The following is a 17,447-nucleotide window of genomic DNA, read 5'->3' as shown; positions in this document are numbered from 1 at the left end:
AAGGGTTTAAATGAATAGCTTTTAAAGGAAAGATAAAAGTGCATTAGAAGACCACTATAGGAAGAGGCGGCTAGACTGAACACGAGAAAGCTTTAATTTTAAATAAAGAGACAAAATTCCACACTTCTTGCATTTCCCGTTCTTTATTTATGTCACTTTGTAACTGAATGCTTCTCCTAGCCTCCCTGAAGTACCAGAAACCTTAGCCTGTAATAGTACCAGGTCTTCATTCCTTCTTGATTCCAAGTGCTTAAGGAATTTCGATGACTAACTTTACGTTCTTGATGGCGTTGTACTAAAATATCTAATCAATTCTCGATTTTTATATGTAGATATTTCTTCGTTTTAAAAATGAGTGAGTTTACCCCTTTTTAATTTTCTCTTCGTTTCTTTTTACATAGTTACTCCTTATATAATCTGTGGTTACGTTCAAAACGAGTTCAAAATATGCTGAATTAAAACCAGCATATTTTGAAGTATTTTTTTGTAGATAAGTTGGATTCACTCCGTGCACACACGTGTGTGTGTGTGTGTGTGTCTGTATGTACACGTGTGCTTTATATTTAGAGTTAGTTTATATTTAGGGTCAGTTATTCATCATCATTAGGTATTATGGGAATAAATACAAAGGTATCAGATCCAAAATACTGCGATACCTTACCGTTTATATATATATATATATATATATATATATATATATATATATATATATATATATATATATATACTTATATACATATATATATATATATATATATATATATATCTATATATATATATATACATACATATATATATATATATATATATATATATATATATATATATATATATATATATATATAAGATATATTTATACATACATATATATATATATATATATATATATAATATATATATATCTATATATATATATATATATATATACTCCAACAAACTATTAGCAAAGATATTTATGTAACAATTAGGTCTCTCTGTTTAACTATGGTGAACTCTTAATTAATCTCTGCATTTGGAGAGAAATTTTTAACATATAAGCATTTAAAGAAACCTGTTAATGGTTTCCTTTGTGTTTATAATTATCTGCATGCACTGCATTTGTCAATTATACTGAGAGAGAGAGAGAGAGAGAGAGAGAGAGAGAGAGAGAGAGAGAGCCAAACCAGGTCATCACTAAGTTCAAGGAATAAAAGAAAGCCGCGAAATGAAAAGCGCAATAGAAAAAACACATCACAGAGGGATAACGCCTACAATAGTAGATTCACATCAACCGTGCATCCGATGTCTACACCAGTCCCTTACGACGCTCCTGATTGGCTGTTGATAAACCAATCACAGGGCGGGAAACTCTGTCTCTCTCGAGAGTTCACATGGGCCAGGATGTATGTTCCACCTCTCGTGAGAGATACGTCTTTCTGCACGGTCGATGTGAATCTACAATACCTCTTAGTTACAAAAAGGAGATGACTGATTTATTTATTGAACGGTAAAAGCAACCTTAGTTGAGAATGATAACAAAGCTGTCTTAATAAGAACGAAATAACAGGGAAGTAATGTTTGGGAGATAATTTTCTTTACATTGGTAATTTCCATAGTGCTATTTTTTCTTAATGTGCAGTTTGAAATCCGTTGAGCATGCAGTCTTCTTTTTTATTAACAGTTTTTTTTATTAACGAAAATCCAAATGACGTTATTCCATTTTCATATAAAAATGCTAATTCCTTACCAAAGCTACAGCCATTGCGATTTGGAATAATCAAATGAAATAAAAACTAAAAAAAAAACCGGCAACGTCATATTCAAGGGTTCCAGACATTTACTTTTCCGGCATAAATGCACTTGAAATATATATAGTTTCAATCCACTATATATATATGTTACGCAAAATGTGGATAATTGCCAAATGTGTACATTTTGCAATTAATTTTGCCTATTCTGTACAATTTGCAGCGCTTGGTGCCGATTGTGCACAATAGGCAAAATTGATTGCAAAATGTACACATTTGGCAGTTTTTCTACTTTTTGCAAGGACATTTTGCCAAATGTTAATATGATTTTGCAACCGTATTTTGCCAAATGTTAACAGATTTTTTTTTGTTCCAGTGGCATGTCGGACTTTAAAGAGCAGTTTGAGCAGAAGACTCGAAATTCTCAGACTAAGACTAATATGAAACACTTCTTGTTTACTAGCTGAAATCGTGCAGTTGGGCAAGGAGGAGGGCAGTTAAACCAGATCTACCAGCTCAGTAGCAACTACCGTCTGTCCTACCAACTCACAAGTGGCATGTCGGACTTTAAAGAGCAGTTTGAGCAGAAGTTGGACAACTTATTACAGTCTAAGAATGACAATGTGGTTATTCCTCGGAAAGAGAAACGTGCACAGTGGATAGCTCAGCTGCTTAAAATTGAAAAGGAAGGGCCTAAAACCAGCGATGACTATAATATGATAAAAAGATTCGAAATTCTCAGAGTTGGTGACGATGACCGACTTATTCGGAAGCGTAAAGGATTGGAAACTGAATTTAAGTTTACAGTGTGCTTTGAGGAAGTTCATCAACCATTTCAGCAAGTTTTTGTGTGCTGCGGCCCCTTACATCAAACGAGCTGAGGAGGTTGCTAAAACGCTTCTCCCCAATATTTTTTGACCTTTGGCGCTCCCGTTATCCTGCACTCCAGATAACGGGAGAGAGTTTGTGAATGCCGTTATATCAGAGTTGTCTACGCTCTGGCCTGAACTTAAGCTCGTCACTGGTCAGCCGCGCCACCCACAAAGCCAAGGTGCAGTTGAAAGATTGAATGGAGTCATTCAAGACAAATTAAAAATTTGGATGCACGAAAACAAGTCCAGCAGGTGGAGCGTTGGGGTCCACTTTGTCCAGTGGCAAATAAACATTTCGGAACATGAAACCATAAAAACAAGTCCGTTTAAAGTCATGTTCGGGATCGAACCCAAGGTAGGCCTAGCATCCACTGTTATTCCACCTAATATGCTCGGCAATATAAGAACTGAAGAATATTTAGACACCATCCTCCAAAATGAAGCCGAAGGGGCGGCTGATGAAGAGGAACAAGAAGGAGAGGAGGAACAGGAAGGAGAAGAGGAACGAGATGGAGAAGAGGCGCCGCAATTCGCTGAAGCTCGGCAACTGGCTGCAGCCGGCCAAGAAAAAACCGCACTTAGAATGACAAGGAGGGCGAAACCCCTCTTAAGTGCCCTACAAGTGGGTGACAACGCGACGCTGAAAGTACCCGAGTTTGATCGTGGGCCGATGACAGCAGGAACCTCCTGGTTGTGGTACTGCAGAGAGACGAGGACCTGTACCAGGTAGGCTGCAGAGAAGGACGCATAACCACCCGGTACACGGCAGCTGACATGGACCCCGTTAAGGAGAAGCTCCTCACCCCAGATGAGGTTCCCGACGTTGAAATGGCTTTGAGAACCGCTGTAACCAGGTACACAGGAGGCCAAGGGTATGTGAAGTGTGCCTGTAAAACAATTGCAACTTAACTTCCAGATGCTCCTGCACAAATAAGCTGTTAAAATGTAACTCTCGTTGCCACCCTGGTCGTTCTTGTAGCAATATTTAAGGTGTTAAAGTAGTGTCAATTCCCTTTTAGTTTGAACAATAAATACTAATAAATACTAATTCTACTTTGAACAATAAATACTAATTCTCTTTGATTCTTGTTCATTCTGCCTATTGTGTACAATCGGCAAAATGCCGTTGGTTTTTTATAAAATATGGCAAAATTTTGCCATATGTGGATAATTATCTACATTTGGCAAGCGCAATTTCCAAATGTGTACATTTTGCAACTTTCTCGCAAAATGTACACATTTGGCAATTATTCACACATTTTGCGTAACATATATATATATATATATATATATATATATATAATAATATATATATATATATAGATATACGTGTATATATATATATATATATATATATATATATATATATATATATATATATTTATATTTATGCATATATATATTTATATAAGTATATATATTATATATAAATGATATACCTACATAGACTGTTACCTTTTCCGTTGGACGAACTATGTACTGGTCATTTTTTCTATATTTGTAACAGTTGTAAGAACCGTTAGCCATTTTTACTTGTTTATATCTTATGTAAGTCTTGAAGTCAACTGCAAACATATGTCCTGTGTATGTTTTTTTTAAAACTGACTAGTCAATAAAGTTCCCCGAAGAGGCCTGATGGATATACATATATATATATATATATATATATATATATATATATATATATATATATATATATATATATATATATATATATAAATGTTGATGGAAAAAAGTAAAGAAACCTTGAATGAGATCACGCTTAATACCAGCGGAAGTAACATATAACCCGTTGAAAAGAGTTAAGATTACAGTAATCAGGAATGGAAGGTAGGAGAGCATTCTAAAGATGTCCTGGAGAAATGAGGCCTTCACTAAAACCAGGATTTTTTTCCCCTGCTGTGTGAATTTGGGTAGATCGAGTTCTACAATTGTTATAAGACCTTACTTGATATAAAGCGTTTCCTTTCGCAGCATCTGTCTCTTTTTCCTATCTATTTCAGTGAATGCTGTTTTTTCTCTTTTTTTTTTTTTATTCTGGCTTTTATTGTTATTTATATCAGGTGACTTTCACTGAACAATTCTTGGCTGAATCAGCATTTGAAACGGTGATTGCTTTTGAATTATTGCCCAAAAGTAATTCATTATTTTCATTTTCCTGATGTGATACAAGTGCTCTCTTATTACATGATTTTTAATTTATTTTCGTTTTTATTCACTCCCTCTATACAGGAATTGTTTCTGATGTCATAAAGCGGGAATCGAACCATTTCCCTGCAGTCTTCTGATCCACCTGTAAAAGTGTATATCTCATTGTAAGGCATTTAAAGGACTGTTTTCCAACAATCCCATCTAGATTTAGAAAATTTACAATAAGGTATCTGTTCAAAGGTGCTTCCTGCAGTAATCTTAGGTACGTCCAAATCCGCCCCTCCCGCTTCAAGAAACTCCCATCTAGATCTAGAAAATTTACAACAAGGTATCTGTTCAAAGGTGCTTTCTGCAGTAATCTTAGGTAAGTCCCCATCCCCTTCCAAAAAATCCCTATCTAGATCTAGAAAATTGGCAATAAGGTATCTGTTCAAAGGTGTTTTCTGCAGTAATCTTAGGTAAGTCCACATCCCACCCTCCAAGAAACCCCTATCTAGATCTAGAAAATTTGCAATAAGGTATCTGTTCAAAAGTGCTTTCTGAAGTGATCTGAGGTAAGTCCCCATCCCCTTACAATAAAACCCCCATCTAGATCAAGAAAATGTACAATAAGTTATCTGTTCATAGGTGCTTTCTGCAGTAATCTTAAGAAAGTCCCCATCCCTCCCTCTCTTAGTTATTTCTGAGGTTAGTTTGAAGTAGATCTTTAATCCCTGGACTTGAAAGTAGACTTGACGTCATTTATTTTAGATAATTTATACTCTTTTCATGCTTCGTGAGAAGTATTGCGTCAGGTTTAAAATCGAAGTAAAGTGAAGTAAACAATTTGAAATAAAGGCACAGACCACTTCATACATAACACAATAATAATAAAAGAATAGTTTTAACAGAAAGTTGAATCTAAGTGTCAGCAACAAGATATTTAATATATCTCCTCATTTTTTCCTTAATTATAATAACCAAGAATTACCTTCTCTCATGTCATACAAATCTTTCATTTAATATTACGCTTTCTTCTCAAACAGGCGTATAATTCTTTCTTCCTAAAGAGAGGTTTTTCCAACTCCCTATAACATTATCTAGAACTTGATTCTATTTCCACTCGAGATTTAGAACAACAGGCTTTAGTTAAAAGATTGTTTTCATATTCTGTTTACACTTTAAATTCAATTGTGTTTAAAGTTATTGTTCATTTATGAACCCAGACTTCAGGGCTCATGACACCAGCCAGGTGGGGCAGAGGAGAGAAGTGGGTGTCTGTAATGAGCCCTCCAAAGTCGACGAACTGTCATTCTATAAACTCTTAATACTTATCTAATCCTTAGAGCAGTGGTTCTCAAACAGGAGGGGAATTCCGCCCTAGGGAGGAATTTCAGTTTCAAGGGGGGAATTGTGACCACAGATTGGCAGGCTTAAACTGGCTCTAAGACCACACAAAACGCACTATTGTGAGGTCACGCTGGGCTTTCTCTAAGCTAGCTTGTGTGTTTGTGTTACTATTTTGTTGAATATTATCTGGAATACACCATTTGAGGCAGACAATTTTGGGAAGGGGGTTGGGAAATGACATTCTGACATATAGTGAAAGGGTGCAAGGGGCAAAGGAGGTTAGAACCACTGCCTTAGAGACAGACGTAAATATAAAGATACATTCATGTTTATAGATGATCTAGTAGTATGACTGAATAATGGTGATATCTCATTTGATGTCAGTTCAGTATGTCCCAGTGAACTTGAAGATTCCACTTCTTAACGATCTCGTATGAAATTAGAATCTTCTCATACACTGATATTAAAACTAGTAGTAACAAATTCCTGACTAAAATTTACGGTTAAAGAGATTTTAATTTTGAAATATTACGGATTCCTATTTTCTACTCTATTACCGCTTAATATACTTCTGGATTTACGCTCGAAATCTCATAAATTTGTAAATATACTTATAAATGGTAAAGATATTATTAATTATCAACCTTCTATTATTAAACTACTTGATAATAGATATTCAGCCATGTTTACGTAAGAAAAATATATAAATTTTCATTCAAACTCTCCTACCATTTATAAATATAGTTTTAGTTACAAGCTACATTACTTTAAGTTTCTGATATATTTAAATATTTAGTCTGGTTACATACATAACTATATCAGCTATCATAACCATTACTCTAATTAAACACACACACAGGCATATATATATATATATATATATATATATATATATATATATATATATATATATATATATATATATTTTTTTTTTTTTTTTTTTTTTTCCTGCTGACAGCGATGAGCGAGTAACGACTCTATGTGGTTACATGCATTTTTCCTTTTTATTTCCTCTATGATTAATGGTAAGAGCATTTAAGGAAAGCCTGATTTATGGCAAATACTCCTCCCTCAGAAAACCCAAGTCTCCTTCCTCCTATTAATCTTTCTTTTGTTCCCTCGAGCTCTGAAGAAAATGCTTTGGTAAAAAGGCACTGGTCTTTTATGGTGTATGATTCATTTCCAAACTATTTTCCCTAGATAAGTTTTTAAATGTATATATATATATATATAATATATAATATATTATATATATATATTCATATATATATATATATGTGTGTGTGTGTGTGTGTGTGTGTGTGGGTGTGTGTGTGTGCGTATATACACATACATTTCTATATGTATGTAAGTATGGATATGTGTGCGTGTTTGTCTGTGTCTGTGTGCTCACGCGAGCGTCAGTGTGAATAGCATTTCGCGTACCTTATTTCTGAATAGTAAAAGCTTCCGGTTGTTTCCAAACAAAAGAGAAAAATGGAAAACAAAAGAGAAAAATGGAAAAAGTTTAACAAGGCAACTGTAATTTTCTGTTTTGTGATAAATGGAAAATAAAAATATTTTTCCCACTCCAGTACATACATTCATGAAAGTGCTTTATGCATGAGGATAAAGGCAGCTTCCAAAAATACAGTAATTTCGGGTTTTTCAAGCACATAACATTTAACTAGGTATTACATTTATTTGGGAATTGTTCTTTTATTTAAACTTGTATCATGAAATTCTTGCTACTATGTTTCCACTGAGACTTATTTTTTAATTTGTAAAAATAGAATGAAAATATTCACACATACCCCAAATGCAACTGAAAATCCCATATCAATGCTGAATTTTATTTTAACGTTATCTGTGACGTAGTTTTAACAGTTCATTAGCAATATCCGCAAACTGTAATTTTTTTATTTATCTCTTAACTCTCAGGAATTTTGTGGAGATTCGTGTGGCAAAAACTAAACCATTTTTGAATACTATAAAACTTAAGATATACAAAGATTTATGAAATCACACGGAAGTACCACTTTTTAAGACATTTTGATAAGGCGATTTGTGATGAAGATGAAATAATACCCAAATGCATATTTTGGACTTTATAGTACAAAGATGCGTGCAGCGTTCGGACAGAACACACAAACACACGCTATATATTTGTGTGTATATATAATATATATATATATATATATATATATATATATATATTATATATATATATATACATATATATATATATATATATATATATATATATATATATATATATATGTGTGTGTGTGTGTGTGGTGTGTGTGTGTGTATATTGTGTATGTGTGTGTGTGTTTGTATGACTGAATCACGAAGTTTGGAACGTGATAAAGGCATAAATAAAAGTATAAGCTACTCCAGTGTTTCACTTTCCCTAGTGGCTCTTTATACCCTTTATATATATTCTATAATATAATATATATATATAAGATATATATTATATGATATTTATATATATAATCAAGTGAGTAAGGGCGAACTTAGAGCACATCACATTCTCATCCAGATCAAGGGCAGGAATTCAGAAGCAGAAGACACAGTATCCATTTATTCCAAGCTTTCGTGATTTATATTCACATCATCAGGGATATCTACAACAATAAAATACAATATATCAATATAACATTAAAAGAGCTATATACAAGACTTTAATTTAACAAAAAGCGGACGAAGGAAACTGATAAAAACGAAAAATAAATAAATTGTTAACAGCAGAAACACACGTGAACAAAGATACATTGGGGCTATCGATCTAAAATTAATACCCAAGAACCCTAAAAGTATTGGCTCTCTTTTCAGATACAAGGATCGGCTACCGCCTTTGATGTCGTCTTGTGTTTTCTACGAGTACAATTGTCCTAAATGTAATTTGGAAAAATATATTGGATCCACCAGGCGGCTTCTCAGGGTGAGGGCCGATTCCCATAGAGGGATAAGTTATAGAACCGATGTCGATTGACTAATCCTGAATCCTCCTAATATACGTAGCCATACAAATGAAATGCAAAACCGAAATCATCTATGGAGATTTTAAGATCATTGGTTATACAAACAACCCACAAGAACTTCTTATCCTTGAAACATTGAATATTAAACAACGAGTTCCTTCTCTGAACTGCCAAACAACCGCTGTTCCTTTGTATCTTTCTTAACTCTTTGCCTCTCTCAAAAAAAATGTTGTATGTTTTGTTCTTAGTGCGTCTTTATCCTCTGTAATGGTAGGTTAACCTTCAGTGTTTTATTCATTTATTATTAGTAATTTTTTTCAAGTATGTCTGTATTTAAGTATGTGTTCTGAATTTTACTATTTTGTTTCCAAGTGCGTCTTTGTTCACGTGTGTTTTTCTGCTCTTAACACTTTTATTTTTTATTTCATTTTTATCAGTTTCCTTCGTCCGCTTTTTAAATTAAAGTCTTGTATATAGCTCTTTTAATTTTACATTGATATATTGTATTTTATTGTTGTAGATATCCCTGATGTGATTATGAATCATGAAAGCTTGGAATAAATGGATACTGTGCCTTCTGCTACTGAATTACTACCCTTGATCTGGATGAGAATATCTATATATATATATATATATATAATATATATATGATATATATATATATATATAGATATATAATATATATATGTATATACATCACATATATAATATATTATATATATATATATATCCATATATATATATATATATATATATATATAGATATATAGATATCTCCATCCAGACTAAGAATTCTTCGTCTTGTCTTTTTAGTTTTAACAGAACTTAACCGAATAATGAAAAAAATGGAAAAAATTCCTCTGAACTAATGTACGCTCGTTTTAGACGTAATCTAATTTTCATTGTCAATGTTAATGATTTCAGAGAAATAAATACTTGTCTATAAAAAAGCCGAAAAACAAAAAATGAAATTATGAAATTATTCAACAAACAAGTAAAAAATATCTATTCTTTTAGTTATAAATTTAGCTCAGCTTATCGTTTATCTGCTCTGACAAGTAGATATGCTTCCCCGCCCCCCAAAAAAATATTAATTCCAACGTAGGCGAATACATTTTTGGGGATATTTTCTGTTGTTCTATTATCAGTTTTTCATTATATAGTTTCCCTACCCCAGCTGCTGTTGATGAAATTTTATCACTATGTAATGCGTTATTTTCTTTATGGGTTTTCCATTAAGCTTATGGTTTCATGTGATTAAAAGTAAAGAACTCTTAAAATAATTTACAAAAATTACACAAGTTCATATATCTATATAGTATATATATATAGGATATATATAGATATAGATATAGATATCGATATATATATAGATAGTAGCATAAAGTATATATGTATATATATATATATAATAGTATGATATATATATATATTAGATACTAGTATATATTTATATACATATATGATATATATATATATAGATATATATATATATAGATATATATATATATATATATATATATACACACACACACACACACTATATATATATATATATATATACTATATATATATATATATATATATATTATATATATATGAACTTGCGTAATTTTTGTTAAATTATTTAAGAGTTCTTTACTTTTAATCAAATGAAACCATAAGCTTAATGGAAAACCCATAAAATAAGCATTACATAGTGATAAAATTTCAGCAACAGCAGCTGGGGTAGGGAAACTATATAATGAAAAACTGATAATAGAACAACAGAAAATATCCCCCAAAATGTATTCGTCTACGTTGGAATTAATATTTTTTTGGGGGGCGGGGAAGCATATCTACTTGTCAGAGCAGATAACGATAAGCTAAGCTAAATTTATAACTAAAATAGATATTTTTTACCTGTTTGTTGAATAATTTCATAATTTCATTTTTTTCGGCTTTTTATAGCAAGTATTTATTTCTCTGAAATCATTAACATTGACAATTAAATTAGATTATGTCTAAAACGAGCGTACATTAGTTCAGAGGAATTTTTTTCCCAATTATTCGGTTAAGTTCTGTTAAAACTAAAAGACAAGACGAAGAATTCTTAGTCTGTTTTCACTTACTGCGTATTTCCTTTGTCTTTATCTATCTATTTATCTACTTATTTATTTTAGTTTTCTGTAACATATAACTACTGAGAAGGCCAATTCTCTGTCCGTCCACACTTTTTCTGTCCGGACTCAAACCGTAAAAAACTACTGAGGCTAGAGGGCTGCAAATTGGTATGTTGATCATCTACCCTCCAATTACCAAACATACCGAATTGCAGTCCTCTAGCCTCGCCTCAGTAGTTTTTATTTTACTTAAGGTTTAGCCATGATCGTGCATATGGCAACGCTATAGAACATGCCACCACAGTCCGTGGCTGACAGTTTCACGAGCCGCGGATTATACTGCATTACACGCTGTACAGAAAACTCGATTACGCTGAAGTAACTTCGGATTCTTTTTTCTTTTATTTATTTTTATAAACTTTAGTGTTATCCCTAAGTTTTTAAAGGTCGCTCAATTTAAGCTGGGAGGCTTACGTCATTATAAGCTCGTGACGAGTGTCAAAACATACTCGCTCTTAGAATAAATCACGAGATCCCTCAATAAGAAACGGAAAGAATATTTAATGGGAGATATCGGTGAAAACTTATCTCCGAGTCTAACACAAAAGAAAAAAAAAAAAACTGCCTATTCTTACTGCAAAGCAGATTCAACATGTATATATCAGTTAAATTATTATTATTGCAACGTATATCAATTATAGTTTTTACAGATTTAGATAAAATATTTTCGCTAACTTTACCTTTCCCGACTGTGCCTTATATTCGGTAACTTAACCTTGCCCGACTGTGCCTTATTTTTGGTGACTTAACCTTTCCCGACTGTGACTTATTTTCAGTAACTTAACCTTGCTCGACTGTTCCTTATTTTCAGTAACTTAACCTTGCCCGACTGTGCCTTATTTTCGGTAACTTAATCTTGCCCGACTGTGCCTTATTTTCGGTAACTTAACCTTGCCCGACTGTGCCTTATTTTCGATAACTTAACCTTGCCCGACTGTGCCTTATTTTCGGTAACTTAACCTTGCCCGACTGTGCCTTATTTTCGGTAACTTAACCTTGCCCGACTGTGCCTTATTTTCGGTAACTTAACCTTGCCCGACTGTGCCTTATTTTCAGTAACTTAACCTTGGCACCCCGACTGTGCCTTATTTTCAGTAACTTAACCTTGCCCGACTGTGCTTATTTTCGGTAACTTAACCTTGCCCGACTGTGCCTTATTTTCAGTAACTTAACCTTGCGACTGACTGTGCCTTATTTTCAGTAACTTAACCTTGCCCGACTGTGCCTTATTTTCAGTAACTTAACCTTGCCCGACTGTGCCTTATTTTCGGTAACTTAACCTTGCCCGACTGTGCCTTATTTTCAGTAACTTAACCTTGCCCGACTGTGCCTTATTTTCAGTAACTTAACCTTGCCCGACTGTGCCTTATTTTCAGTAACTTAACCTTGCCCGACTGTGCCTTATTTTCGGTAACTTAACCTTGCCCGACTGTGCCTTATTTTCAGTAACTTAACCTTGCCCGACTGTGCCTTATTTTCAGTAACTTAACCTTGCCCGACTGTGCCTTATTTTCAGTAACTTAACCTTGCCCGACTGTGCCTCAGCGGTGATGTTCTAGGCGGTGGCTTGTCATCTCAAGTATGTCACTCTGTATAAGAAACGGAATGAATAATGAATATTTATCAAATAAATTTGTATTAACTTTATATTGAAAAAATACCAGCTATCCAATACTATTTCCGTATATGAAAATATCAAATGATTTTCCTCTATTATCTTTAAAACCAACAGCAGACATAATGATCAAGTTGGCTAGTTTGGCATACTGATAACAAGGGTAACTTGTCCATCATGATAAATAAGAGTGGTGGTCTTTGGCGATTCGAAAGGCAGGCTGAAATACAGAATAAATATTTCAGGTGTTGCTCCTTAAGCAATATAAATACTCTATCGGATAAGCTGTCACTGGCATATAAATTAAAAAGCCACTTTACCCACGATTGTTAAGTTACCTAAGGTTACCACTGGGCATGCGCTCGGAACTCCGGGATGGTATTTCAATAAGTTTTTTTTCACAGTAAACAGTTTCTAAGCAAAGGAAAGACATGATAACATATAAGATTTTAATGAAATACTTATTAGCATCTACAGATCAGCCCAATTACAGTGTGTATTTGCTGATTTTGTTTTTCTTTCCATTTTTGTTTTTAACGTAAGTATAAAATCGTATTTTCCCCCCTTTTTTTCTAATTCTTTTCACTCTGGAAGCGTCTTCGAGAACGTTATCTGATTCCCTGGCTTCCTGCAGCTTGTCTTTAGGGGCAATTTCCTAACATTCTCCTGTCACCTGGATCCTAATAACTTATGTATCTTTTTGTTCCCCGGAGCTTTCTTGATTCCGACAACACCTGATTCTCATCTCTCTACCTCGTTGGTTGTCTTTTCTTTCTTCTCAGATTATTTTGAACCTTTATACACTTTTAGGAATTTCTCTAGCGTTTTTGAAAACAATTCACTCGTGTCATATGTATTTTTTTTTTTTTTTTGCTCCTCTCTGTACCAATTCTTCAGCTTTTAACTTTGCAATATTTTTCTTGTTTTATTATGAATCATCGGACAAATAACCAAGACGATAGCAACTTTTTGAACTTATGGATTGCTGTCTGAAGCAATTCGTTATAGATCCAATGAAAAAATATAAGAGAGAGCCATTAAAATGTGCTCCAGCAATATCTTCTAAACTGACATCTTCATCACATATTTCATTCCAGTGGAAATATAGTTCGCAAAACCTGCTTTCCTTGTCAGCATGACTTTTGCAGTTCCAAAGAACGTATAAGTTTTTCTTTTTGAGCTTTTATTTCAGTTTCCGGACCACTGCTCCTTTCTCAGATTGAGTAATTAACCAGGAAGTCTTATCTCCTTCTTTTTCATACCTTAAGAAAAAGACAAATTCTTATCGTTATCACCACTTATGTTATTTCTTGAATATGTTTTACCGTTTGTTCTTTTTCAGTGAAAAGCTATGAATTTAATAATATTTGGTCGTTTCCCCTGCACCTCATAATTATTTTCTGGGTTCAACCAGACAGAGGAAATTCTATCTTTTATTATTATTATTATTATTTCTTAGCATTCTTAGGCCTGTTGGCTTTTGTGCTGTGAATTTTTTTTTTTTACTTTTTTTTGCATGAATTTTTACATAGTCGTATCTACATTGTGTTTTTTTTAAACTGGCTGAAAAAGATTTCTCTTTGTTTAAATCTGTTCGCTCATTTTTGTTGCTTTTGAATTCTTTTTATGTTTTTATATGTTTTCGTTATTCCTGGGACTTTTTCAGGTAATTCAGTCATATTTTCACTGTGTCAAACGCCAAAAAAAAAGTATCAAAATAGAAGACTTTGAAAGCAAAATTTGTTAATAATTACTGTATTATGAAATTTATTTATCATCTTATGGAGGAAAACTGTTAATGTTACAAGGAAAATCTTTTTACGCATCAAGACAATCCATATACTGATGTAAAAAAAACATATGACAACTCGACGTTAGGAAATAATCTTGTTACCGACAGATTACATTTTTTTTTTCTTATCTTGTTCAAAAAGCAATGAGTATGATTTTTATAAATCTTCTGGTAACTAAAGGTAGAGCTTTACAATTGCATCATTACTGAGAGCAAGAAATAATTAAAAGGTGATTTTTAAACTGTCTGATTTATGAACTGTTAAACGTTAAACCAATTGTTGTAATGTCATCGCTATATTAGCTGATTCACTTGAATGACTTGTTTGTGGTACCTAATTATATGGATTTGTAAGGCCGTTTCATTTTATGATTTTCTACTTTTCAAGTGAATTTATGTATTTTACAAACACACACAACACACACACAACACACACCCACACACACACATATATATATATATATATATATATATATATATATTATATATTATATATATATATATATATATGATATGCTCATACCCTATTAGCCTTATATCTAAATATGAAACACTACCTTCGAGTAATGGGATTCAAGCTCACGGACACGACGATAGCTTAAAGTTAACCCAACTCATAGTACTACTTCTTCTTACTTGGACACTTCCAATGTTTCATAGAGTCCAGTGTGTCCAAACAAGGGAAATATATAAATATAAAAACTGAATATATGTACATTTACTCTTCAAGTGCTAATATAGATTTACGCAAATATGAACTCGCACATTTAATATCCTTGCAAATTTCCTAAATACGAGTATCATCTAGCTTGCTATCTATTTCCTACATATATAGTGTATGATCTCGCTTGAAATCTCCTTTTGGAATCATGAACGTGTTACCAAATAACAAATAACTATCATTACACTTTCCTTGGCTTTTTCTGTTTGTGCGATTTTGTCAAGTCCAGTGATGAAGAGCGTATTTAGACACTAAATTTGTCTCGAAAGGTTTAGTTACATACACTAAAATTAGAAAGAAAAAACTGATGAAAGAAAGTGTAAAGGCTACAGAAATACTTTAAATAAATCTAAATCTTGAAGGCTATGATTTGCCCTTTGAAAATGATGGTAATAATATATAAAAAAAAGTGACTCAAGTTCAGAAGTAATATAAATGAATTTGCAACACACTAGACAATTTGTTTTCCTTTTTAACGAGCGATGATAACAAGGAAGATGAATTGTTTTCTTATTAATGGGAAACTCTCGACTTCACATGAACTTGAGTATGAATTGATTTCATTCTTGTATGAATGTCTCTCTCTCTCTCTCTCTCTCTCTCTCTCTTTCTCTCTCTCTCTCTCTCTCTCTCTCTCTTGTTGTTGAATGTTTTGGCTATCTTTTACTAATTTCAATTACTTTTTTTATATTAAGTTTTAGGATTTAGGGTAATTTAGGACGGGAAGTCTGTTAACTTCTAAATTTATCAAACGCGACTTTGTTTAAAACTGATAAATATTGTCTACCAGGTTAGCAGACAGTATTTTCCATGTTTTTATTATATCCATGGACTGTTTTCAGAACTTTCAAAAAAGATTTTTCACCGATTAGTACATCTCTTATTGGCGCTCCACATCTTTTCTGTCTGCTCACATTTCCTATCGCTAACAGTGAAGTTCTTGTCATTTTTCTTATGATATTAATAGTTTCAAGTTAAATGATTACAAGAAGGGAGGCAATTAATTTATTCCTTGAGTTGTTTCATGTTTCCTTTGTTAACAGTACAAACTATCTGTTATAAACATTTCATAAGTTGTCTGTATAATCAATTTTGAAACCTTTTTTTGTAGTCAGGTTTGGTTACAGGCTTTTCTTGTGATTATTTTTGCCTTTTATGATTAATGATATACCATGGTTAGGGTAAGGGTTGATTTATGGTGAAATCCCTCCTCGGAATCTAAAGTCTCTAAAGTGCAATTTATTCCTTGCATGTTTCCCTGCACTTTGGGAAGAATTCATTTGCATGTAACCATTTGTCAGATTTGATACACTATACGTTTTACGCATGATAAGATATTTGATGATATTATTTACGAGAGTGATATTGTCCCTGATACTAAGAAAATGTCCTCTGAATATTGACATCTGAAATCTATAGGAGATCGTTCAATATTATTTTTGAGGGGTATGTGCGAATGTTATACTCTCTTATTTTATATTTTATAAGTTTTTCCATTTTTTTTTCACTACTATAGACAGCAAATTATTTTCAGTCCTTCTTTCATGCTTTTACTTGCGCTGACAGAGGTTGATTGACTGCACATTAGTTTCTATAATGGTTATAGAAAATGGGTGCTAAAAACCCATTTTCTATAACTATTTCGGAAAATAAAGAGTTACAAATCTAGCATGTACTGACAACGAAGCTATTTATTTTATTTTTTTAACTTACAATAAATGACATTTAAACGCACGGTTAAGTCCCTCTTAAAAAAGTGATCAAAAATTGCTTTATGAAATCTTATTTGTGTGTGCTAAAAATAATACATTCACACACACAAACATGCACATAATATTGCCCTGATTACACGTTTCAATATTGGCAGAGATATGTAATGAAACTAATAAAATATATTGAAATCTTTCCATTATTCCAAGAGTAGTGTTAATTTTGTTTATCATAATTAATTTGTTTTAGCGAAAACAATGTAGTTAACGTTGAAACGACTTCCACAAAATATAAAAGAGGTTTTATTAAAAATGCATATACGTACAAATATATATATATATATATATATATATATATATATATATATATATATATATATATATATATATATATATATATATA

The 17,447-nt window shown here is 32.6% G+C and overlaps 1 protein-coding gene across 1 annotated transcript; it reads left to right on the top strand.

Annotated features, from left to right (window-relative positions):
• Positions 1 to 2,284: 2,284 nt before the first annotated feature.
• LOC135218232 (SCAN domain-containing protein 3-like) lies at positions 2,285 to 3,329 on the top strand. The gene is made up of 2 exons (XM_064254386.1): positions 2,285 to 2,501; positions 2,677 to 3,329. The coding sequence occupies exons 1-2, from the start codon at positions 2,285 to 2,287 to the stop codon at positions 3,327 to 3,329; spliced, it is 870 nt and encodes a 289-aa protein (XP_064110456.1).
• Positions 3,330 to 17,447: the final 14,118 nt, after the last annotated feature.

This window comes from Macrobrachium nipponense, chromosome 9, assembly GCF_015104395.2.
Source record: "Macrobrachium nipponense isolate FS-2020 chromosome 9, ASM1510439v2, whole genome shotgun sequence".
In the NCBI taxonomy this organism is placed as follows: Eukaryota; Metazoa; Arthropoda; class Malacostraca; order Decapoda; family Palaemonidae; genus Macrobrachium; species Macrobrachium nipponense.
Note: the sequence above shows the minus strand (reverse complement) of the source record. Positions and strands in the feature narration are given on the sequence as shown.

Bases quoted from the DNA above. Each gene is read 5' to 3' on its own strand.
- LOC135218232 (XM_064254386.1), top strand. From the start codon at position 2,285: ATGTCGGACTTTAAAGAGCAGTTTGAGCAGAAGTTGGACAACTTATTA. The intron at 2,502-2,676 runs GTAAAGGATTGG...CCTGCACTCCAG, and splicing joins TGACCGACTTATTCGGAAGC to ATAACGGGAGAGAGTTTGTG.